This window comes from Melozone crissalis, unplaced genomic scaffold (assembly GCF_028551555.1).
Source record: "Melozone crissalis strain CALT ecotype California unplaced genomic scaffold, PUWL_Pcris_2 ptg000008l_1, whole genome shotgun sequence".
Classification (NCBI taxonomy): domain Eukaryota; kingdom Metazoa; phylum Chordata; class Aves; order Passeriformes; family Passerellidae; genus Melozone; species Melozone crissalis.
In genome coordinates, this window is record NW_026535786.1 from 13,181,769 (window position 1) to 13,206,217 (window position 24,449).

The following is a 24,449-nucleotide window of genomic DNA, read 5'->3' on the forward strand; positions in this document are numbered from 1 at the left end:
AAATGTCCTACCTTTCTTTCCAAAGACAACTGAAGGAAGTTTCTCCAACTCTGCTTCCTATTAGTTACAGTATCAGTAGAAATAAAGCTGTTTTTATCTAATAAAATGAATTTCATTTATAAAAATAGTCAAACATCTTGATTAATGTATGCTAATTTATGTTTATTTTCCTGAATACATAAAAGAAACTAGGAGTGTTAGTTTTAGAAAAACACATTTGTGCCCAAGGCTTAAGGGCAGGCAAAGCTGTGACAAACACTGAGCTCCTACATCTTGGTGTGACAGAAACGTTCAGCAAGGTGTCCCCTTCGGTCTGTTTTTGCAGGTGTGCCATTTAGTTTCAGTGGGCTGGGTTGCTGCCACTGAAGAAACAACTCACTCAAAACTGAAACCCCATCTGGGAGTAGCAAAGGGATTATTTTTTACATTACAACAGGCAAGGAAAAGAAGTGTGAGACCTTGGCATTTCCTCGTTCTGAAAGCCTGAATGATGCAGTCGCTGGAAGAACCCATTTACTCACCACAGAAAGACTGAGGAGGGAAGAAGCCTCTCTGGAGCTTTGTACTCCAAGCCCCTGCTCACATTAGGGATGAGATTGTGGTTGGATCAGGTTGTTCTTGCATGAAACAAACCTGCCTTAAAAGGCTACAGCAGTTTGTTCAAGCAGGCTTTTATGTATCTACTCCATTTTAGTTTGTATTAATAATTCAAGAAACCATTTTTAAATGCTGTTTTTGCAATCAATTAAATATTCCATTTTCTAAATGTCAAGTAAAAAATGCTTCATTCACTATTTCCTAACAAAATAAAATGTAAATTAAGTATTTGAATTAATGCACGTTATAACTGTGCGGTGCTTGTACAAATGGGAATAGATTAACATATCTACCAGGTTAAAAAGAGTGCCAATTTTAATGTAAAGTCTATATTTATCAACATATTCTCATAGCTCTCAGCCAATGACAGTAAACCCACCGAAATAAAGCACAAATGCAGAATGAAGATGATTTAACCTGCGAATAAAGTCAGCAATTTAGAGAGTTTTGGTTTGAATCAGACCGCTCCCAAAAGTGCTTTTGTCTGTGCAGATGGGCATCTGAGCCCTGCTCTGCATGGGCTGTACCTGCAGCCCTTCCCACAGGGTGAAGGTGCCCTGCACTGGGATCTTGGAGCAGTGTCTGGAAGAGTTTGTGCTGAAGAGGAAGAGGCTCTGCTTGTCCGCTCTGTGATGGCTCTGGGGCCTCTGGGCAGGGCTGTCCCCTCTGCTGAGAGGCTCCTCAGGACTCTCCTGTGGACAGAGTGAGTGTCCCCTTCTCTCCCTGCTCCTTTAGGTGTGTGTTTCAGGGAATGGAGGGATCACACCTTCCTCCCTTCCTTTGGTGCACTGCACGGAATGCACAACCCGGCATGTCTTGGGGCTCTGTCCTGGACCACCCCAACACCCACACGAGCAGAGCTGCTCGTGGCCTCCTCCCCAAGCAGCCTGCTGGTCAGCTTCTAGCAGCACACATTCACAACCAGCGGCCTTTGGGAGCATTTTTCTATCATCTCTGCTCACGTTTCAAGCTATTTAAGACACATGCTTTCTGGGGATGCTGCTGACAAGCCACTGGAACTCACAGGTGATCTTTGTGGCCTCCATCTCTGTGTGGTTTTGAGCTGGCCAGACATCTCTCCCTGCCCCAAACCCCCAGTTTAACTCACTGTGCTGACACAAGGCCCGTGAGCCACGGTCCTGGAGTTTCCAAGAGGTTTTCAGTCATTGTAGTGCTGCTGGTGCTTGTGGTGGAACATGCAGCACGGAAAATGCTCAGAAACAGCCAAAGTATTTGAGACAACAACAAGAGGAGCTCCTCTGCTGAAGGAGGGTCCCTCACAAGCCAGACAGGCTCTTACAAAGCTCAGGGCTGACATGCAGCTGGATGACAACATGGAAAACACCCCTCCAGCGGTTCTTGTCCCGCTGTTCCAGCTCCCTGTGCTGTCTCAGGCCCTCCGTGGGCCTGGGGGTGACATCTGTGTCCCCCAGCCCGCCGGGTCCCAGCTGGCACAGGAACACCACTGCAGGAAACTCTGCTTTGTGGCAGCCCTGGAAACAAGGGTGCAAATCTTCTCCACTGCAAAAATCACACAGCTTGCAATGCATCACTGAGGGCACAGCCCTGAAGGTGCCAAGTGAGCCCTCGGAAATCAGAAAATGCTGGAATTGGCATCACCCCCGCATTGCTGACAGCTGTAATTGCTCGATGCAGCGGTGGGGAGTAGGCTTCCCCCAGCCTGCAGCATTGATGCATCGGGTACAAGGTGCTGCTGCTCCTCCCCTCCTCTCCCTCCCCCAGAGATGACTTTGGTTTTGCAAAGATGTGAAGTGCAGGTGCCCACAGCCAGCTGGCACACACCTCATCCAGCAGCACAGTGGTGCCTCCTGCTCCCGCAGCGTCCCAGCAATGCTGGGCGCATGCCAGAGGCTCGCTGCCTTCTACAGAGTCCACTTGTGGACTTGGAGCTTTCTGAAGGATTCTGACAACCTGAACCAAGTCCAGGACGTGGCACAGTGCATGAAGAGTGCTGGGCAGCCAACATTCCTCACATCTGTGCCCACCTTTCCAAACAAACAGCAGCTCCCCACAGGCACTGCTACCAGAGAGCAGCCAAGGGACACTCCTTTGGCAGGTCCCCCTTCTTTTGCATTTGTTCGTCTTTCCTGTTCTCAGGAAAATAAATCTCTTGCTGGCACATGAGGACACAGGCACTGTAACCAGCACATGCCAGACATCAATAACACTGTGCGGCATTGCCCAGACAAGTTTTGGGTGCCCCATCCCTGGCAGTGTTCATGGCCAGGCTGGATGGAGCCCTGAGCAACCTGTTCTAGTGGCAGGTGTCCACGCCCACGGCAGGGGGTTGGAATGGGATGATCTTTAAGGTCCCTTCCAGTCCACACCATTCCATGATTCTATGATTCTGTGACATGCCCCATCAGTGCGCTTCCCTTAGTCCCACATTTCCATCTGTCACTGAGGTCAGCACTGAACTTCTTTCTCAAACAGGGTGACAGAGCTCAGCCTTGGCTGTTTCATTGCAGAGAAGTGGAGGTGATTAACAGCGCTAGGGAGCTGAAGGTCCTGCAATTGTCTAAAATCAGTTAATAAGAATATATGTCTCAAGCTAAGTAATGGGAGACTAGGAACTGCCAAAAATATGCAATCTCCATCAGCGTTGCCTGTTTTAATATGGGTAGCAAGATCTAGCTGGAAAAACTCTCCTGATCATTGCTTTTCTAAAGAGCTGCGAAACCATTCAAAATTCAGAGTGCTGTTTATAAATGGTCAGGCTTCAAGGCTCTCAGAAACGCTGCTTTCCAACAAGGCACCTCAGAGCAAACCCCAGCTCGTCTCCTGCCAGGCCCCGCTGATCGCACACGCCTCTTTACCAGACTGCATAAAAGTGATGTGAGCTGTCACCCTGCTGTCCCGAACGGCCACAGGGCAGGGCAGGGCAGGCGGTGTGCCAGCCCCGCACCGCAGCCGGAGCATCCCATGGGAGCTGTCACCCTGCTGTCCCGAATGGCCGCAGGGCAGGGCAGGCGGTGTGCCAGCCCCGCAGCGCGGCTGCAAACTCTGCCCGCTCTGCCCGCAGCTCCTCCTCGGCCCCGCCGGAGCCGCTCCGCACAGCCGGGGTGGCAGGGTGACAGGGGTGACAGGGGTGGCAGCGCTGACAGGGGTGACAGGGGTGGCAGGGTGACGGGGCTGGCAGGGCGACACGGCTGGCAGGGGTGGCAGGGTGACAGAGGTGGCAGGCGGTGCCAGCCCGACTTCTGCTGACGCCGGCACTTGCCGGAGCTGCCGTGCCCGGCGTTTTGCTGCCCGCTGCTCACCCGTGCGGCTGCGGCCGTGTCTCTCTCTCTCTCTCTCCCCGTGGCGCAGGAGGCGCCCCCGCTCCGCATCCCGCGGGGCCAGCCCAGGGATGCGGGGTCCGTGCCCTGCTCCGGCTGTCCCGGCATTCGGAAACGGGCAGGGATGTGGGTCTGCCTCAGAGCCAGGCCTTGGGGCTCTGGTGGTGCCTAAACCCTTTTTGCCGGCGGCAATCTTCCTGCTTTTTCCTGGGAAGGCTTTGCTGCGCTCAGAGAGGGGCTCAGGGCCCCTGTGCCGAGGGAGACCAGCTGGTGCTCCCTTGACTCCCGGGAGTTCAGAAAGTGGGAGAGATCAAGCCATCTTCCCACCACACTCTGAACAAGCTGGTGCTGGGACACTCCTGGGAAGGCACGGGGTGCTTCCCAAAGCCCTGCAGACGGAACAGATGCTGCCTCCTTTCCCCCGCATAAAACAGTCTGGGGTTTAAGGTGCCCCACAGGAACCATTTAGGTACCACTTTTGGGGTACCCTCAGCCTCAGCTTAGCCTGGCCAGGCCTCAGACTCTGTTGCGGGTCGTTCCCAGCCGCCGCCGTGTCCCCAGACAGAGGGAGAAGCTCCCAGCCTGGCTCCCGCTCCTCCCTGTCCCCATGAGCCTGGCGCGTCCCCTCCCTGCGAGTGGCCGTGTCCCCGAGCCCGGCTGCTGCCCGCAGCCCCTCCCCAGCCCCGGCGCTGCCCGGGTCCGGTGTCCGGTTCCGATTGCGGCGCCGCGGCTCGGGAATGGTTCCACCGTTGCCAAGGGCAGAACCCGAGCGCTCGGAGCCCCCGGCCCTGCCCTGCGCGGGGTGAGTGATCCCGCCTGGCCGCCGAGCAGCTCCATGATGCTGAAGCGTGTGGCACACACCAAGTGGCTCCTCTGGCTGCTGAGTAAGTGACCGCCCTTGCCGGGCCACCTCCGAGCCCCCGATGTGCTGCTGCCCCACAGGACCGCCCCACCCGGGCCCCAGGCCATGCCCGCCCCAGCTCCGCCCGCCCTGGAGGCTCTTCCAGGGAACTGGGGTGGGGACAGAGCACAGTGCGGAGGCAGCAGGAGAGGGGGCCCGGCCGGAGGCGAAGAGGGGAGGGAGGAGATGGAGGGATGTCCCCCTGCACAGGGATGTGCCCTTAGCGTGGCGCTACAGGGGGCAGGGGAGCCACCACCGCTGTGGGTGCCTCTGCAGGCGGGGGCTTTTCAGGGGAAAAATAGAAAAGCACATCAACACCCCTTCCAAAAAAAAAAAAACAACCACAAACAACAACAACAACAACAACAACAAAACCCCAAACACACACATACACAGAAAAAGGAAACAACAAAACCAAAATAAAAACACTTCCCCCCACATCCCCCCCCCCCGTCCAAACCAAGCCCACAATAAAATCTGACTTTTAAAGTCTTTTGGGGTTTTTTTTCTTCCTTTTTACTCTTTCCCCCCCCCCCCTTTTCCCTGGGGGGCCCGGTTACCCCAGCACCCCGTAGGCAAGGCTGATGGAGGCAGACCTCAGGCCAGCATCTGCAGTGCTTGTCCCAGCACTCTGTGCCAGCGGGCAGGAGCCGGCCAACCTGCCAGCTGCTCCTTCACCTCCACCCCCTTGTCCTCATCGAGGACAGCCCATCCCATCCCATCCCAGCCCACCCCATCCCAGCCCATCCCACCCCGGTGTGTTTGTCCCGCAGGCACGGTGCTGGCCCTGGCGGCGGGCGCGGTGGCAGCGCCGGTGCCGGCGGTGCCGGGCAGCCCGCTGTCGGACCGGGAGTACGAGAAGTTCTTCGCCAAGCTGCACCCGCCCTGGCAGGCCAACATGTTCTGCCTGCTGCGGCAGGCGTACGGCTGCCTGAGCCCCAGCATCCTGCGCCTGGACCGCGCCGAGAACCACGGAGAGATCCCCAAAGGTAAGGGCAGCGCCCGCCCCGGAGCACACGGATGCAGCTGGAGCGGCCTGGATGCCCCTCTGCCCCGAAATACCACAAGGCACTGGGAATGGGATGGCCTGGTTTGGGCTCTGTGGCCCAAAGAGCAGCTTGGAACAGAACTGCTCCAGAACCAGGGCACAGCGGGGTTTGTGGCTGCTCTGAGCGTCCCTTTCAGTGCTGCACCGCTTTCCTGGAGGAAAAACACCTTTTCCCAAAGGCCAGCCCTAACCTCCTAAGCAGGAATTTCATGGTTCCTCCCCCCGCTCCGTATGTTGTCTGGGACCACCAAAAAGGGTTTGTCCTCCTGTAGGTTTCCTTCAAGCCCTTGTGGGCTGCTGGGAGTGCTCCTCTTCACCCAGCTGAGCAAGCACAGCAGTCCCAGCCTCTCTTTACAGGTCATGCAAAGCCAAGGGAGCCACAGGCACTTGGGTGGCCCTTCCTTTCTGCCCACCTCTGTTGGTGGGGTGGCAGGAGGAGAAAGTGGCCACAGTTTTCTCAAGCTCAGTGTAGCTCCTCATCTCCTACCAGCTCCTCCCAGCTTCATCAGAGGGTTAATGCAGAATCTTTGCTCGTGGGCTCTCGTAGGTCTTTAAGAAAACTTGAGATGATAAGCTGCCTTTTTAAGTGTTTAACATTTCAGGAGCCAAGAAACATCCCAGTTCAGAAAGCACCATAGCAACAGCACCCTTCAGATCTCTGCAGTCATATTTTCCCTGCACCCCTGCATCAGAGAATTTAAGTGGTATAATTATATCTGTGCAGCTGAAAAACTTGGGACTACTTCTGTTGTATTTTTCTTCAGAGGAAAAAAAAAATAGGAGCAATTTTCTCATAAAAAAATATGTCTTTATATTTAGATGTGAACGTCAATGAGCTGAATGATCAGCCAACTGTGCTTATTTGGACTGCAGCTTGAGGGCAACTATTTCTTGCTGGTTTCTGCAGCTGTGTTGGGGGAACGAGTCCCACCCCACATCACCAGACCCAGGGATGGGCCCTGTGCTCCTCACTCACTTTTGGGCACCTGCAATCCACTGTGCCCTGGTGCTTTGTGCACCCAGGCTCTGTCCCTGGTTCCTCTCCTCGTGGTGCCCAATTCCCCAGCACTGCTCTTTGTCATGTCCAGCCACACTCCCACTGCTGCTGCCTTCAGAGACTCAGTTCTCCAGAACAGAAGCATCTGGAAATGCCAGAAGATGGGACAGTTCTGCAGGTTGCCCTCTTTACCTTCTCTTCTCCCATCCCTCAGCCTCACACACCTATCCAGCAGAATTTATTCCCCTTTGTGTTACCTTTTTTCCCAGTTTGGGGGCTATTTTGGCACGCTTCAGCCAGGCTGAGAGGTGGAACAGATGTGGCAGAGTGTATATTCTCTCATGTTTAGCCTCTGCTGTCCTCACAGGGCTGTGGCAGTGCTGCCTACACCCAGATATCCATGAGCATTGGCTGTGCCCGTTCAGGTGTGCTGCTGAGGGAGGCAGTCACCTTGTGCTTTAAACAAGCTGGAGTGCTCCCTGCAATACCCTGGGCTTTGAACACGGCATGGGGTGGGGTTCTGGAGTTTTCCCTACAAGATGGGTGTTTTTCTGGGCTGGGATCCTGGTGTGTGTCTGAAATTCTGCTTTTGATGGTGCAGCTGTTTGCTGAGCACAAGAAGGGAGCACAGGGTGAAGGATGGTGCACGAGCAGAACCAGGGGAGCAATTTCACTGCTAATGCCCTCCCTCTCAGCAGCACTCCCCTGCTCTCACAGGGCTGGCTGTGCCAGACAGGCCATGCACTCCTAGAGCAGAGGGAGCACAAAACCACCCAATTCTTCAGGGTTTCCTGCTCTTCTGCACACCCTTGGCTTTCCTGCAATGGCTGCAAGAGCTGCAGCTCTGCAGTCAGCGTGCTGGCAGTGCTGGTCAAGACTGCAGTTTATGTGTGTACAGGCACAGGCATCCTGGCCCTGTGGACCTTCCTCCATCCCCTGCAAGGCTGGAATCAATGTCAAATTATATTGCCCTGAAGAATTTGTCTCCTCTGGAGCCATCTGCCTGGAGGAGCTGTCACAGCCCCATCCCTGACCCAACAAGACCAGGCTGGATGGGTCTTTGAGCAACCTGGTCCTGTGGAAGGGGTACCTGCCCATGGCAGGGAACTCGGAACTTGATGGTCTATAAGGACCCCTCCAAACCAAACCATTCTCTGATTCTCTGGTGCTCCCAGGCCCGGTCTGCTCATCTTTTTAACCTATTATATCACTACTTGCCTTTTTTCTCTTTTTCAAACCCAGCAAGGACTAATGACAGAAGCATCAGATGCTGGAAAAAGGAAGTTGGTGTCTCTGTCATAGGGAAGATACCTGTGTGAAAAAGGGCAGAAGGACAAAGGGAACCCTCAGGGGGCTGGAGGGAGAAGGGATGTGGTGCCTGGAATGGGAGCTCCAACAGCCCAGGGCTGTGATCTCCACCTCAGGGCACACAGCTTGGACCTTTCCCTGCACCCACCAGCTGCCAGATGAGAGGGTCTCCATCTCCTGGTGCACCCAGGCCTGCCTCCATCCCACATCTCTGTCTCTAGGGCCAGTCTGCTCTCAGTTTCCAGAGGTGGCGGAGTTCCAGACCTTCTGCCAGTTCGCCCAGTACCGCTGCCTCAAACAGCAGTTCTTCATCAAGGTGAGGAGCGGGCTGTGGCACGGCTGGGGGGAGCATCTCCTGGCAAACGGGAGGGTGAGGAGGAAGGGAGGATAACCGGCGAGAGTCGTGTTTCCCCTCTCCCCTGCACGCAGCGAGTCTCATGTGCGAGCGAGTCTCTCGCCAGCCCCTCCCCGGCTGAGCCCTCCAGCCCGGTGCAGCCCTCGCTGGAGAGCAGAGCCTCCCCTGTCACACCAGGTACGGCTGCCGAGCTGTGCGGGGCCCCCCGCTGCCCTGCTGGGCTCCCGCGGCTGCTCTGCACCTCTGCACCTCTCTGTCCCGCCTCCAAAGCCGCCCCGGGCCGCTCCATCCCCCTGTGTCCCCGCTCAGGAGCAGGCTGTCCTGGCCCCTGCTGCAGGACAGCGCGGCGCACCCTCTCAAGTTCTCTCCTGCCCTGTTAGCTCAGGAACCGTGGCCCATGAAGCCCCCCACAGCCATGCCAGAGGTGCCCACGCCCTGGCAGAAGAACAGGACCGTGCACACACCGAACCTCTGGGCTGCCACCTCACCCTCCAGGACGGAATCCCCCGACGAACAAAACCTGAGAAAAAGCATCTGGCAGCTGATCCATTCGGCCCTCTCCTTGGATGCCTCCTTGGACAACAAGGCCTCCTCTTGGAACTCCACCAGCTCAGGCCCAGGATACACATCAGAGCAGGGAGCTCCCCCCCGAGGCAGGTGAGGGGCACTCTGTCCTTTCTGGGTACCTCACACCACCCGTGCAGGGCTCTGCTCCTGCACACCGGGCAGCAGCCCCAGGGCATCCATGTCCCTGCTCGGAGCCGCTGGTGAGGGTGGGCAAGTGTTCTGGAGCAAGCTGTCCCATCCAGAGCAGGAATGCTCCTGGGGAGCCCCCAGGCACCCCTCGCTCCAGCACAAAGTGAGCAGGGAGAGGGTGATCCAGCACTGTTAGTGCCTGAAAATAGCACTGTCCTTGCATCCTGAGCAGAGTGAGTTTAGTCTGGGCCTGAGCTGCAGGCAGGGCTTTGTGCCATGCCTGTTTCCCCCCATTGTGGCCACCTGCACTGTGCAATCACCTCTGCACTCGTCCTCCCCCAAACATGTGTCCCAGGAGTCTGGGTGATGTGCAGAAACAGCGTCCTTGCACACACAGGTCCTTGGGATGTGTCTCACTGTGCTCCTTGCCTCTTGGTGTGCAAGGCAAAGCAGATGTTTCTCAAAGCAGCCTGGCCTGAGGAGCCCTCCCAGGAGTGCTCTGTCCTCACCCAAGGGAGTTACAGCAGCCCTGGGCCAGGAAACAGCCAGGAGCTGTGCCAGGCCACTCCTTCTCCTGGAGCACGTGCACCTCTGTGCACTCTGGATGTGTGCCCAGCTCTTCCTGGGGTGCTCCTGGTTCCCCATTCTGTGCACTCTGGATGTGTGCCCAGCTCTTCCTGGGGTGCTCCTGGTTCCCCATTCTGTGCACTCTGGATGTGTGCCCAGCTCTGCCTGGGGTGCTCCTGGTTCCCTATTCTGTGCACACTCTGGATGTGTGCCCAGCTCTTCCTAGGATGGTGTTCCTGGTTCCCCATTCTGGTTTTGGAGGCAGCACCACGGCAGTTCAGCACAGGGCCCTGCCCCAGGCCAGCTTTTCACATGTGCAGCCCTTTCACACACCCTCCTCAGCTCCTCTGGCCTACAGATGCGTGAGGAGCTCATGGAGCACATTGAGCTCTTCTCAGCTGGTCTGCCAGGATCTGTTTACCTCTGTCCTCAGGTACCTGGGGCTGGGGACAGAGAAAAGACCTGCAAAAGGATGTTATGCTTTCACTCAAAGTCACTTTTTGATCCTTTGGTACCTTGTGGCTGAGGACCATTTGCTTTGAATGACATTCAAATATTATTTTGCTTACTAAGAGGAAAAAAAAAAGGTGTCTAGATGTGGTTTTCATGGAGAAGTCATTTTGGTTTCGTGCTCTTGCAGGCCAGTGATGTTCCTGTAAGCGCACAGATTTCGTGCCTCATTGCACATCTGTGGTTTCTCTTGAGCAGGTTGCACACCACTGCCTCAGTGCAGCCAGAGATTCACTTCTGCATGTACAGATGAACTGCATCGTGTTGTTAAAGCCATAACTGTCTCCTTGCAAGCCTCTAACACGTGTCATCCTCCCTCCTAATATCATAGGAGGCTTTCACAGCCTGGAAGAAGTTTTCCTGGTGTATGTGCTCTCATACCATTTTGCCAATGGTGTTTCATTGAGGATTTCGTTCTCCCTGCCTCTGGAACTGAGCCTTGCTGTGACTGAGCTCTGTTGGGATTACTGGGGGACTGCTGTGATGGCAGATGACACTCGCTGCTCTGCTGCAGAGCTTCTCAAAGCCACTAATGCTGACTGTGTGTCTGTGACTGGCAGCCGAGCCCCATCAATCATGCTAAGCAAGGCTTAAAGCCCCACGGAAGGATAAAAAGGCGAGATAGACCCTGCCTGTCAGCTTTGCAGCGCGCCGCATCCCGCCTCCTCTCACTGGGACTTCAAAGCATGACCTAAAAAGGGGCAGAATGCCTGGAGGCACTTCCATTCCAGCAAGGGGAGCAGTGCTGGGTGGGACTGGTCGTTGTGCACAGGTGCCATTAAGCGTCTGGTTTTACACAAGGTGGGCAGGGCTGTGATGAGCACTGATCCCAGAGCTGCGTGTCTTCCCAAGGGTCTTATGCCAAGCAGGACATCCATCCTTCTTATCCATCCCCTGTGGCTTGTGGCAGCTGCTCTGGCAGCTATTGCAGTTTCATAGTGCCTGATGAGGCTGACTGTGATCTTTAGAGGGGGACAGGGCAGGGGTACAACACAAGAAGAATCTGCAGCACTTTCCTGTGGTCTTTCTGGTAGCAGTGAATCATTCATTGCGCAGGAAGGGGAAATGAAAATTATGGCACCTATTCGCTATTTTTAGTCCTTATTGTGCTTTCTGCCTTATTTCCTAGTATTTCCTCTCCTCAGAATTACCTCTAAACCGTGATTCAGTCTTGCAACAAGCTAAAGAGAGCTCTGCAACTCTCTTGTAAAGCCCATGCAACTCTCATTTTCTGCAGCAGCTTTCAGTGTCCCTTTGAAACAGGCCCATGTTCCAGCTCTGGATGCACTACCCAGTGATGGGATTCAGCATTTGGGTACATGGAAAGACATCAGCCTCCCTTCCCTGCTTTTCTGTTTGCAGGAAGAATTGCATTTTCCCTTTTTCCCAGAGCTTCCCAGAGTTGTGTCATTTGTCAGCTACAACCCCTGCACCCCTTTCAGCATCACAGCTGTCCTGGATCCAGATCTTATTCTGTTGGTATTCACAGGTGGATGCTCACCTGTGGTTCACGTGAGCCCAGCTTCCCAACAAGGCTGCTCCGAGCCCTCTCAGCATCCCAGAACTGTTAGGGCTGGAGATCATTCTGTCCAACCCCTTGCCAAGGAAGGGTCACCTGGAGCAGGTGACACAGGACCCTGTCCAGGTGGGTTTTGATTGCCTGGAGAGGGAGACTCCATCACCTCCCTGGACAGCCTGTTCCAGTGTTCTGCCACCCTCAATTTAAAGAAGTTCTTCCTGATGCTGAGGTGGAACTCTTTGTGTTTTAGTTTATGGCCACTTCTCATCCTGTGGCCAGGAACCACTGAAGAGAGTCTGACACCATCCTCTTGACACCCATCCTTGAGATACTTGTGTGCAGTGGGAGATACACACACTCCTGGTGACTCCCCTCCTCCTCCTGCTGCTGTACTCCTCCAAACAGTCCTTGTGGTGCTTATCTACTTCAGCCCCAGAGGCTTTCATTTTAAGGCCAGACCCTTCATTAAAAATACCATCCCCAGGAAAAAAAAAAAAAAAAACCTCTTTCAATTATCATCACCCATAACCAGGCCTGGCATGCAGTCAAAGATCTTTTTTCTCTTTCTGAAGCTGTTAAGAGTGGCTTTTTCATAGCTGGTTTTAGTTTCCTGCAGCAAGCCCCCCAAATCAGAATTTACCAGGTGCTGGAAAGCTGCTGTTCTCTCCTTATCTCCTTTTCTGTTCGCCTCAGGTGCTCCCTGCACCTCAGCCAGCCAGTATCAGGCAGGCTCAGCAGCCAAAAGCTAATGGCCCAAATCCTTGTCATTACGCGGCGGGAGAGGCGGGTGCTGCTCACCAGCACTCCTCAGAGATACCACTGAAGCAGGCTCTGCGTGTCCTTCCACATCCTGAGATGCTCAAGTATGATAAGCTGCTACCTGAAGTTCTCTCTTTTGCCTTGGATCAACTTCTGATCTCGGCCCACAGGTTCTTCTTAATCCTGCTTTGGGTTTTTTCCATGTTCCCTTTGGATCTTTGCCTCACAGTACCCGCTAGGCTTTTTCCAGGGCCGTGGTTAGGACAATAACATGCAGAGGTGCTAATCTGGGGAGAGATTTGCATTAGGAACTCACTTTAGATAGCGCCATCCCTTTCCCTGAAGCATGGTGAAACCTCTGTGCATCCACAAACAGCTCAGCAGCATGTCAGCGAGAGGAGAGAACCAGCAGCAGTGCTGTTATACTCACCCAGAGGTGGTAAATCAGCTCATAAATTTGCAACTGTGAGGCCAGAAAACCTCACAGCAGAGATGGAGAGCAGAGATAGAGGCGGAAAAGACTGTGACAGAGAGCACAGCAGAATTTCTTGGTAAACTTAGGCAGTGTGGCACAACTCAGTTTTCTGGGAAGCTCATCATTTTTAACATTCAGGTCTAGGAATTGCCCTGCTCAGCACAGGACATGAAGTCATGTCTGGTGAGCCCCAAAGAAAACAACAGTGCTATGTGGTTGAGCCACAGGCTCCTCTCCCAATAGAAGTTTGAGATATCTTTTTGAAGTCTCTGAGCTGTGGAGGAAGCACCCATCAGCTGCTCCCATGCTAAACACCCTTGGTGTCAGGAAGATGTAGTTTGCTTCTGGTTTGAATGGATCACGCTCTAGATTCCAGTCACCAAAAGTCATTTGGTTTAAATGGATCTTGCCCCAAATTCCAGTCACTCTTCCACCTGCTGACAAGGAGAGCTTTCCAGCTGAAGCCCTCCTCGGTAGAAGGGCTGGCTGACTGAGTGGGAACCCACTGGTGTCTTTGCTTAACTGAGGGATGCTTTCCTACCTTCTACCTCTAGGTGAAAGTTTTCCAGGCCTTAGGAAATCTCGTCTTCATGACCTTCCTTCACGTTCTCTACCTCTTCTTAAATTTTTTTTTAATGCTAATCTGCAGGTCTCCATGAAGTTTCAAATATTCTCAGGAAAACTTGTCCATACATGTTAGCCCGTGCATGCATTTTAAGAGCATTTTAATATAAGCAGTTGCTGCTCTTCTTTATTCCCTGTCAGATCAAAGTTTGTTTATTTATCACTGGCTTTGTCTCCAGACACAAGAGGCAAATATCTAATGAGCATGTTTACCTCTTCTGCATCATTGATGATGATTGAAACCAACCATCCCTGTCTGCTAACAGTTCTGTACCATGTTTACAAATTCCATTGTTCCTAAGAGATGCCAAATATTCTCATTGCTCTGATCCCATTGTCCTTACATTTTCTACTTTTAGCTACCCATGTCAGTTTGGATGAACAGCAAATTCATGGTTAACAAGTTTTTCCCCCTTTCTGTCAAATACTTGGGAGGGAGGCATAATATGTGACATCCCCAGACCCAAGTGGGGCTGCCCAACGTTCAACACTCAGCAGATATCTAACAAACATCTCTTCACTGTGCACTCAGATGGATGAAATTACGCAGCAGCTGCTGCAGGGGCCCTGGGAAAGCTCTTTGAGCTGTGCCCCTCATCCAGTGCCTCTCACATGCCCTCAAATGCACAGCAACCCCCCTGCAGCCTCTGTGTCACACAAGCACATGCAGACCCTGCAGAGCCCCATTCCTCTGTGCAATTTGGCCAAGAGCCCAAGGTTTCTTTGGGACGGGATTTTTTACTTTGTTTTGGGGTTGTTTTCAGTTTCTAACTGAAGATGCATCTCTGCTGTTTGTGGCAAGGAATGACTCCCTCCTTCCCTTTCTCTGTCAGCCTTCTAGCCCTGCGGAATGATGAGGCAGTGCTGGTCCTGTGCTACGCAGTGCTGGAGGGAAATTGCCTCTCATCAATGATCACCACGGCCTGGAAGGAGATGGAAAAAAGAGTCCTTGGGTTCGGAGACTCGGTAAAGACACCAGTGTCCACCTCTGGTCCCCACTGTGCGCAGGCCACCTCCTGAGAGAAGCTGACCTGGCTGGCCAGGGCGGCAGGAACATGGGAACTCCTCAGCCTCCTCTGTGGGGAGGGTCTCAGTGTCCTTTTCCCCCCTGACTCCCCAGGTGTGTGACAACCTTGGGCGGCACCACACGGACCTGTGCCCCGACTGCGCCTTCTGCTCGCTGAAGAGGGAGCAGTGCCAGAACATCGAGAGCCTGAACCGCGTGCCCTGCGACTCGGGCGCCTTCTCCCCCTACATCAACCCCGAGATCTCCGCCCAGCACAGCTACATCCAGGCCCAGGTACCGAGCCAGCTCTGCCTCCTGCTGCTCTCTTCCTGCAGTGGGAGCTGGGGAGGGGCAGAAAGAAGCATGGCTCACTTTATCCCACCCTTTGCAGTCCACATCCTCGCAGAGCCTGAGTGACGACAACATGAACTTTCTGAGAGGGATGAGGATGGAGTACTGGTGCAGCCGGATGGCCATCTATGGCTGTAACGACCCTGCTGTGACCCTCTGGCTGAAGGCAGAGTATGAAACCTTCCCAGACATGGATAGCTCAGGAAAGGTGGGTGACCATCAGTGGATGCTCCCATCCCTTCTCCTCCTCTTCTTTCTCTGACCACCATTCCCTTGTCACCAGATCTGTGACTCGAGCGGGGTTCAGCACCCCAACTTCTGCATGTTCAAGAGCTACCAGTGCCTCCTGAACAGCATCTACAACGAGAGGGTGAGAAGCAGCTATGCTGCCTTTTGCACAATCTGCTCCTCCATGGCTGGCCCCTCCACAGCCAGCCCCAAGCCCCTGCTGGCCTCACTGGCCCACCGCTTTTCCTTCTAGGAGGACACAATGGGGTGTGCTTGGGGGAGGTGGGGAGACAAACAGTGGCCCAGCACAACTGGGGTGTCATTGCTGGGTGGGATTTGCACGGGTGATGTGAGAGATGATATCCCTTTATATCTCTGAAGGGCAGGATCTCCTCCATTTGCTAAGCAGTAGCAAAACCCCAAATCACCAGAGCAGGACAGAGGACTGGCCTGTATCCTAGCAAACACACAGTGCAGCTGTCAGTTCAGCTGGTCCCCCTCCCTTCCCCCTGGTGCCCTCATCATCCCAGCCTCCAGGTGCCATCCATCATGGAGATCTCTTTCCCTGGGGAAGGAAGGGCAGTGGCAGCAGCCCTACAAACCCAGGCTCTCTTTGGTTCTCCAGGTGGTTCGTGTGAAGTGCAGCCGTAACATGGCCTACCGGGTGCTGAGTGCCAGGGAGGGAGAAAAGGAGGTGCAGCTGTGGCAAGAGAGGTTCCAAAGCCTCACCAGGAAGCAACCACAAAAATGATTAAAGTTTGTAAAGACCTTCAAGATAGTCAAGGCCTATGACCAAATACCACCATGCCCTCTAAACCATATCACAAAGTGCCACAACCACTTGTTTTTTGAACACTTCCAGGGCTGGTGATTCCACCACTTCCCTGGGGAGCCTGTCCCAATGCCTGACCACCCTTTCAATGAAGAAATTTTTTTCCTAATATCTGCCTGAACCTCCCCTGGTGCAGCTTGGAGCTATTTCCTCTTGTCCTATCGCTGGTTTCCTGGGAGAAGAGACCAACTCCCACCTGGCTGCAGCCTCCTTTCAGGGAGTTATAGAGGGTGATCAGGGCTCCCCTGAGCCTCCTTTTCTCTAGGCTAAACAACCCCAGCTTCTTTTGCCATTCCAGACCCTTCACAGGCTTTGTTGCCCTTCTCTGGACACACTCCAGCACCTCAGTGTCTTTCTGGCAGTGAAGAGCCCAGAGCTGGACACAGCACTCCAAGTGTGGCCTCACCAGTGCAGAATACAAGAGGACAGTCCCTGCCCTGGTCCTCCTGGCCACACTATGGCTGATCCAGGCCAGGTGCCATTGGCCTTTGTGGCCACCTGAGCACAGCTGGCTCATGTACAGCTGCTGTCACCAGCACCCCCAGGTCCTTTTCCTCTGGGCAGCTTCCCAGCCACTCTGCCCCAGCCTGTGCTGCTGCCTGCGGTTGTTCTGACTGACAAGCAGAACCTGGAACTTGGCCTTATTGAACCTCACACTATTGGCCCCAGCCCATCAATCTAGCCTATACAGATCCTCTGCAGAGCCTTCCTGCCCCTCAGCACAGCAACACTCCCACCCTGATGTCATCCAGGAACTTAGCCTCAATCCCTTCATCCAGACCACTGATAAAGGTTTTACACAGGACTGGCCCCAGTATGGAGCCATGGGGAACCCCACTCGCGATCAGCTGGATGTAAATCCACCCAGCACCACTCTCTGGGCCCGGCCACACAGCCAGTTTTTGGCCCAGCACAGAATGCACCTGCTCAGGCTGTGGGCTGCCAGCTTCTCCAGGAGAATGCTGTGGGAAGTGGTGCCAAAGGCTTACTGAAGTCCAGGTAGAAGATAGCATGCACAGCCTTTCCCTCATCCCTAGGCAGGTCACCTGGTCATAAAAGGAGACCAGCTTGGCCAAGCAGGACCTGCCTTTTATGAACCCATCCAGGCTAGGGCCGATTCCCTGGCTGTGCTGCGTGATTGCACTTAGGATAACTCGTCCCATAACATTCCCTGGCACTGAGATCAGACTGAATGAGGGGAGCCTCACTGTGGCAGCTGCTGGAACTCCTCCTGGAAACATTTCTGCAGCCAAAGGAAAAGGCATGTCCAGAGACTGGGGAGGGACCAGAGACAGGGAGTCCCCAGATCCCAAACCCAGCATGTGAGCAAGAAGCTTTTGTGTGCACTTTGCTTTCCACTTCGGCTGGGTTTTTCCCCCAAGTTTCGTGGGGGGTTTATTTGACCTGTGTCCTCCAACCCTCCACCTGGAAAAATAATTCAAACCACACCAGCCCACGGCGGCTGGCGGGAGGCTGTTGGGGGAGCACACGGGAGCTGATGGCAGCCCTGGGCATCGACCCTGAGGGACTCACCGGGGCACTTCCCCGGGCTGCCGGCCCTGCCTGCACTTGACGGGGCAGCAGCAGCGGAACTGCAGCTGCAGCGCTCCCGCACCTCGGCCCGGGCCGGCCCTGCTCGCCGCCGTCCCTGGCCGGCCATGTCCCCTCGCACTGTGGGCCCGAGGTGCCGAGGGTGCCGTGCCCCGGGTCCCGCTCGCACAAGTCCGGGCTGGCCCGCAGGTGGAGCAGGCCGTGAACGGTGCAGGGCTTGAAGCGAGAGCTCCCGGGCACCAGGAGCTGGCGGGAACCCACCCGCTTTGGGAAAACCTCTGCTGTCCCCTCAGGCTTTTCCTTGAGGACGCTGCCCACGTGGCGGAAGGGAGGCAGGAGCTTCCATCAGGCTGGCACCTGGCAGGAGCCCCACACGCCATGGCATTACACTTCACCTTCATGTGGAGGAGAGCCACATGAAGGGCCCAGAGAGCCTGCGCAGCAGGAGGCAGCTGCCAGCCTGACCAGGGACACCGTTCCCAACACCCCCAGTGTGCTGCTGTTCCCCCAACAATCTGCCCATGGGGCTGGAGATCAGGGGCGGGAAGGGGAAGGGAAAGGGCAAAAGTGTATTTTTAATCCAGGCCCGTATGAACAGAAGGAGATGCACTCTGTGGGAAACAAGATGGTTTGGGTCTGTAAAATAAATCCCTGAGGCAGAGAGAGGGATGGAGAGCTGTTCTGGCCTGTGGGGCTGTGGGAAGGGGAACAGATCTGGCCAGAAGCGGAGGATGTTCAAGCGACCAGATGTGGCCAGAGGTGGAGGACATTCAAGGGACCAGATCTGTCTGTGGCCCCTGCACGTCTGTCTTTATTGAAGAGAGGCTGGAGGGGCAGGGAAGCCCTTCAGAACAGAACAGAGTAAATTATTTCCTGAATCATAGCTGGTGTCTGTGCAGAAAAGGAGACTGCACAGAATTGAGTAGGGAAGGCTGGGACACCCCTCCACACAGGCAGGAGCCGGCTCAGGGTAATCAGCGCAGTGTTTGGATAAGAAAGGCAGCAGGATGCAGATTCCTCTGGCTGCCCTGAAGTGCCTGCTGAGGTGTGGGGGCTGCACTGAGCTGTGCCGAGCCAGGGAGAAGCCCCTGCAGCCAGGCTGGCTCCCAGCCCTTGCTCCTGCCCTTACCTCCCCCCTGCCTCATTGTTGAGCGCCCGGCTGGAGGAGACACCACGGCTCCTCTCAGGGCTGCCCACGAAGGCCTGAGAGAAGGCAGTCCCATACACACAGGTTATCAGAGCTGGAAACCTGCAGAGGGAAAGTGGCCTTGTGACAAGGAAAGAGAAGCCCTGAGAGGATCTCCCAAAGATGTGTGGAGAATGAAAGTGTTTCTTTTCTGGCTTGTCTCCCCCATGGACCTTCCCCTCTGCCACCCCCTTCTTCCTTCACCTTCAGGCCTGACTCCTCGGACCCTGGGGTCGCAGCCACACCATCATGGGGGATGATGTGATCCCTGTGCAGCTCCCCCCGGCTGCAGGCACGGCTTACAGCAAAAGCAGTGCCGGCAGCGCTGGATGTAAGGGGACTCCCGTGTGCCTGCAGTGGGACAAGCAATAGCACCAGTCTGCGGAGGGCAAAGGCACTGATGGGCGGAGTGTGGGAAAAGAGGCTGTCACTGCATGCAGGAAGGGTGCCTTCAGATGGAGACTGCTCGGGAGAAATATATGTCAGGAAGTTCACCCCATGCAGCTGCTCCTCTGTGGCAGGGTGAGGAAGAAATTTACCAGTCTGCTGGTAAACTTACCAGAGCTGATACCAGGATGGTCCAATGGGACCAAAAAGCAAATCTGGTCAAATGGGAAGAAGTTTCTCCAGAATGCTAATGTGGAAGAAGACACTGGCCACTCTGGGGATGGGTCCAGTGCAACACTAGCCCAGGAAAGGCCGATGTGTCGAGGGGACAGTGGGCATACTGGAGGGACACCATGCCAAGCCTGCCCTCACTGACCTTGGATGATGGCCTTGCCAAAGAGCTGCAGCCCCTGCAGGGTGGAGCAGTTCCAGTGAAACTGGCGCTGGCACTCGAGGACAGCCAGATCCACGCCTCACTTCACCGCCTCCATGGCTTCACCGCCTCCATGGCTTCCACCTGCTGCTGGCAAATGGAGACCTGCTCTTCCTCCAGTCCCGTCAGGCCACAACAGCCCCTGGGGTCCCAGAGGACTGCCTGCAGGGAAGTCTGCTGGGGACCTATGGGGCAGGGCAGAGGTTCAGTTGCAGGTGGGCTAGAGCCAGGGCCTCACCTCTGCAGGACTAACCCTCTCTAGCCATATCTTAGAGCAGAAATGGGGCAGGGAAGGGGGCTGTAGCCATGTTGTCTGTGAATTGGGCATTCTTGCTGCCCATTCTGGTCTGCACCTCTTCAGCCTTATCATCTCTCTCCCTTCATGCTCCCAGAGATGCCCCTTCTGCTTTTTGGTTGCCCAGATTCCTTCTTCCACCCTGTTCTCACCCTATTTTCTTTGGAGACAGCAGCTCCCTCGGTGGCTTTCCAACCCAGACAATCCAAGCACAAAGCATACTTACAGCCAGTATAAGCGATGTGCTGCACGTGGATCAGCATCAGATACAGCCACACCAGCTCTATCCTGTCCCTGCCAAAACTTCACCACCTTCAACTTCAGCACTGCAGCTCCTGAATCCCCTCCTGTGGCTTTCCACAGCCTCTGCCCAGCAGTGGCTTTCACAGCAGCCCCAGCCCAGCACTGCAAAGCCGGGGTAGCCCCAGCCCTGGGCAGTGTCCATGGGCTGTCCAGGTGTGCCTGCCAGCAGCTGAGACCCTGTGGCCTGCAGAATCCTGCTGGGTTGGCCCTGAGGTCATCCACACCTGTGCTACAGCTTGGGCAGCATGGTGGGAGAGCTCTGAGCTGGAGCTCTGGGGTGGGCATCCATCACAGGGAGCTCACATGGGTGGGGACAGCATCTGTGTCACACGTGTGGCCTGTGCCATCCTGTCAGGAGATGAGGTGGTTGTCCTCCTCCACAGTCCAGTCACTTCTTCAGCAGGAGGCAGCCCAAGACCTGCTCAGCAGCAGACAGAGCCTTCTGCACAAGAAGAGCCAGAAGTACCAAGCAGCTGTTGCCAGACCCACCAGCTTGTCACTGCTTTGTCACCAAACCTTTTGGAGACACAGAGAGTTCCCCTGCAGTGACAGCTCCTGGGAGCAGAGAGGGGAAGACCTGCTGCCTCCCTCATCCACATCCACTGTTCTTGAAGACACTCCCTCATCTGCCTCCTCCAGGCTGGAGGTTGCTCTTTTCTACCCTGCAGCCCACACAGCTACAGCAAACAGACACAGCCCAGCTGCTCCCTGCCTCTCTTAACTCTTTCCCTGGCAAGTCTCTCTTCTCCTCCCTCATTTTCTTCCCCATGGACTGTCCTTTTCCAAGATCAGCCCTTGCCTTTCTCCTAGGAGGCACAGCAGGGTGGCTGCCCCCCTTCTCATTGGGTACTCCTTTCCTGAGTGCCCCTGGAAGCCCAGGAAAATGTGAGCTGTGTGACCAGGGAGCTGAAATGGCCCGGGACAAAAGACTGCCATTGCCCCAGCCAGCCTGGGAAGTGCCAGCTCTTCCCACTGCCATGGAAGGTAAAACTCCTCTGCAGCCACAGGTTTCTGCTTTTCCTGTCTGAATCATTCAGAAAGTGAAGCAGGGCTGTTCTGGCAGTGTTGTGCTTCTTCCATAAAGGGTTTCACCCCTTTGCTCTGCTCTCCCATATTCTGCTGCACAAAGAAGTCTGAAGAGCACTGTGGGTTATCAGTCATCCTTTCAGACCTGAGCAGCCTCTCTCTTGTAGTGTGCATTTCACCTCCTTCCTTGCCTTCCCAGCTCCCTGCATCCTTCCCCCTGCTGGGTCCTTGCTCCTGCTTTCTGGAGCCAGCACTGCGGGGTGGCAGGCGTGTTGGGATTTGCAGCATTAGGGTGTAGCCTCCAACACACACCCCAGTAATCTGGTCTTACCTGCTGCTCACTCAGACAGCGGTGAGGAAACGCCGGGGGTTGAGCTGCTCTGCCCCACGAGCCGAGGCTCCAGGAGACAGCCAGGGGCAGATGTGTGAGCCCACCCTGCTGAGGGGACACAGAGCTCGTGGGCTGGGGCACCGAGACCCGGGGAGGTGAGTGAACCTGGCGGGGTGAGGATGCTGTGGGGCTCGCGGGCTGGGCTGGGTGCCGTTGTGTCCTTGTCTGCTCACACATGGAAAAGCCAGGTCTGTGCTCATGTGTGTGAGGGGTGAGGGCTGCCGGGGAGGGGGGAGTTCCCACAGAATGTGTCAGACACTCCTTAGGCAAAGGACACCCCCCGTGGCATATCTGCAAGCCTTTATCAGTAGCAACACCTTGACGGGAACTGAAGAGACACAAAAAGCCACGAGAACAAAGATCCCAGCAACGAGCAAGTGAGAAAAGGGGTCTGGCTAAAAAGGAGAGGCACTGAAAAGAAGCAGCTCCATGGTTCGGGTGCTATTGTGGCCTCCAAGGATTTATGAGCAGCAGGAGCATATATATCCCTTGGTGTGTCATTCCCTGAATGAGGAGTCAGTAGCAGCAGAACAAGGGAGGCAGGGAGTGAGAAAATCAAACAGCAGCAGGCAAGGGCTGCAGAGAAGGGGAGCCCACAGCAACTTCCCAGGGCAGCTGTTCTTGGGGCAGGACGACAGTGGGATCAGGAGTGTCACCATGACTTGTGTCTTCTTCCAGGTGTGCTGAGACTGGCAAAGCAGAAATAGGACTCGAAGCAACAGAGTGCCAGATGGGCTCTGCACAAGGGCAGCTCCCTTCCCAGCTACACGTGGCAGTGCCGGGTCACAGATGTGCTGGTAAATCAGCCCTTGTACTTTCATAGCACTGTGCCTCCTGTAGCCTTGAACACCAGGGACTGAGGTTCGTGGCAAACATGCCTTTGCTTGCCACAGATAATGACACGTCTCCGGAGCCTGGTTCTTTCTGGGATCCTGCCACATGCCAGTGGTGCACAGCTGGGCCCCCAGGCAGGACTTCAATCCCAAAGCCCCCTAGCCCATGGGAGTGACAGGATTCCAAGTCTTTGTGCAGGCTAGCAATTAAATCAGCTTGTCTCTCACTTCCCATATTTCACTTCTACCTCCGGTTTAGCAGTATTTTGGGGAGAGGGATGTTTTATTTCCCCTCTGTCAGTCCTGGGGGTGGCTGACTTAGCAAGACGAGCAAATATTTGGCACTATGACCCAGGGCAGGTCTCCTGAGTTGCAAGGACACCTGGGTACTGCTTCTTTCATGATTGCATTTGCTCTTGTAGGATGTGGTTTAGCTTATCAGCCCTTGATAACAAAGTTCATGCTTTGTAGCCAGGCAGAAGTGCATCAGGAAGTGAGAAAGGAGAAGAGACAAACTGCAGCATGCCAGATGCAGAACCAGCCGCAGCGCAGTAGGGGCCAGCTGTGATTTGGATGAAGATTTGCCCGGTTCTGTTTTGATCCAAGCTGCTTTGTGGGTTTGGGGCCCGGATCGAGACCTCTGCGGAGGCAGCAATCACCGAGCTCCAACCAGCCAGCATCCACACTTGGCTCTTCTCCAGCAGTGAGGTAAGGCAGGGGAACATCTGGAGGGCTGGCTGCGCTGGCACCCCGGGTACTGGTCACCGTGAGCTTCTCTGTGTGTGCTGCCAGCCTGGCCACGGTGCACTGGGGGACATCTGCCCCTCGTCAGTGGCCCCATGGTCCTAGAGGGGCAAGGCACATCTCTGTATTTATTCAAACTGAGGCTTTCCTTGGGATCCTGTGATACTAAAAGCATGGGCAGCCTGCAGAGCTTACTTGCCAGGGTGCCTGCCATGGGAGCCCTCTCCCACGGGACCCTCGGGAGATGAGGAGGAGCAGCATCTCTAAGGAGGAGGCAATAGCTGTGTGATCAAACCTCATGAGTTAAATACAGAGGTCTCAGCTTTTGTATCATGTACCTCTCTTTAAAAACAAGCCATCCTAAAACTTGAATGTCTTCACAAAATCTAATCAAATCATCACAAAAATCTAATTTTTTGAGTAGACAAAAAGATTAAAAGTGGGGCTTGAATATCACCTGCCGCAGGTAAAAAGCACCCAGATTTATTTAAGAAAACATGTCTCCGATTTCTAGAGTAAAATCGGGTATGTTTTCTGAGGTTTGACACATTTTTGTTGTTTCCTCTTTGGTTTCAGAATAAGTAAGCGAGCTCATACAGTTTGTGTTTTGAGTTCTGCACCCCAATGCCACATTTGTTCTCTGCATTCTCACTGGAGCCCCAAAACTCCCCATGGTTTTAGTGACAAGCCACTAACAGAAACATTGATCCTGCAGCATCCTCATCAGTATTTTTCCAGCTCTCTTTTTCCACCTCATTTCTCAGCCCCATACTCAGATTCTTCATCATTTTTGTGGTGCTTGGAGGCAGTGACTCCTAGTGAGACAGTGAGACAGGAGAGAGAGGATTCCCAAGACCGGGCAGCAAGATGCCAGGCACACATCCCGTCTCAGGGCATGCCTGCCTGTTCTGGACCTAAAGTATGTTTAGGGCTTCTCACCCCCCAAAAGAAAAAAATCAAAATCCCTGGATTTTGCAAGTCACAGTCTTGGAAGTTGATGGTATTCTGGGTCCAAATTGAAGAGGAAAAAAAATGCTTCCTCCACCTCTTGGAACACATAAGGTCAGTCATCAAAGAGAAAGTTTCTTCAGGATTTATAGAGAGCATCTTGTTGTGAGGAGGGAGATTATTCAGCTGTGGTACCACTGCCTCCTTACACAGCTGGTGGCTTGAGATCTCTTGGCAGCTTTTGTGCAGAGCAATGAGTACTTGGGCTTCTTTTAGAGGC

At 54.5% G+C, this 24,449-nt stretch overlaps 2 protein-coding genes across 2 annotated transcripts; one reads left to right on the forward strand and one right to left on the reverse strand.

The window, feature by feature from the left end:
* The first annotated feature begins 5,381 nt into the window (after positions 1-5,381).
* Positions 5,382-15,991, forward strand: ACRBP (acrosin binding protein). Its single transcript, XM_054270159.1, is given in 11 exon segments — positions 5,382-5,431; positions 5,433-5,518; positions 5,556-5,786; positions 8,372-8,466; positions 8,580-8,682; positions 8,886-9,162; positions 14,489-14,621; positions 14,776-14,955; positions 15,053-15,220; positions 15,296-15,382; positions 15,866-15,991. Coding segments are annotated over 11 exon segments (1,536 nt in total).
* A 1,610-nt stretch (positions 15,992-17,601) lies between these two features.
* On the reverse strand, positions 17,602-20,187 carry LOC128933236 (protein Wnt-4-like). The gene is given in 11 exon segments (XM_054270160.1): positions 17,602-17,666; positions 17,669-17,707; positions 17,710-18,009; positions 18,012-18,039; positions 18,752-18,847; positions 18,849-18,864; positions 18,995-19,053; positions 19,056-19,321; positions 19,573-19,669; positions 19,672-19,814; positions 20,151-20,187. Coding segments are annotated over 11 exon segments (1,146 nt in total).
* Positions 20,188-24,449: the final 4,262 nt, after the last annotated feature.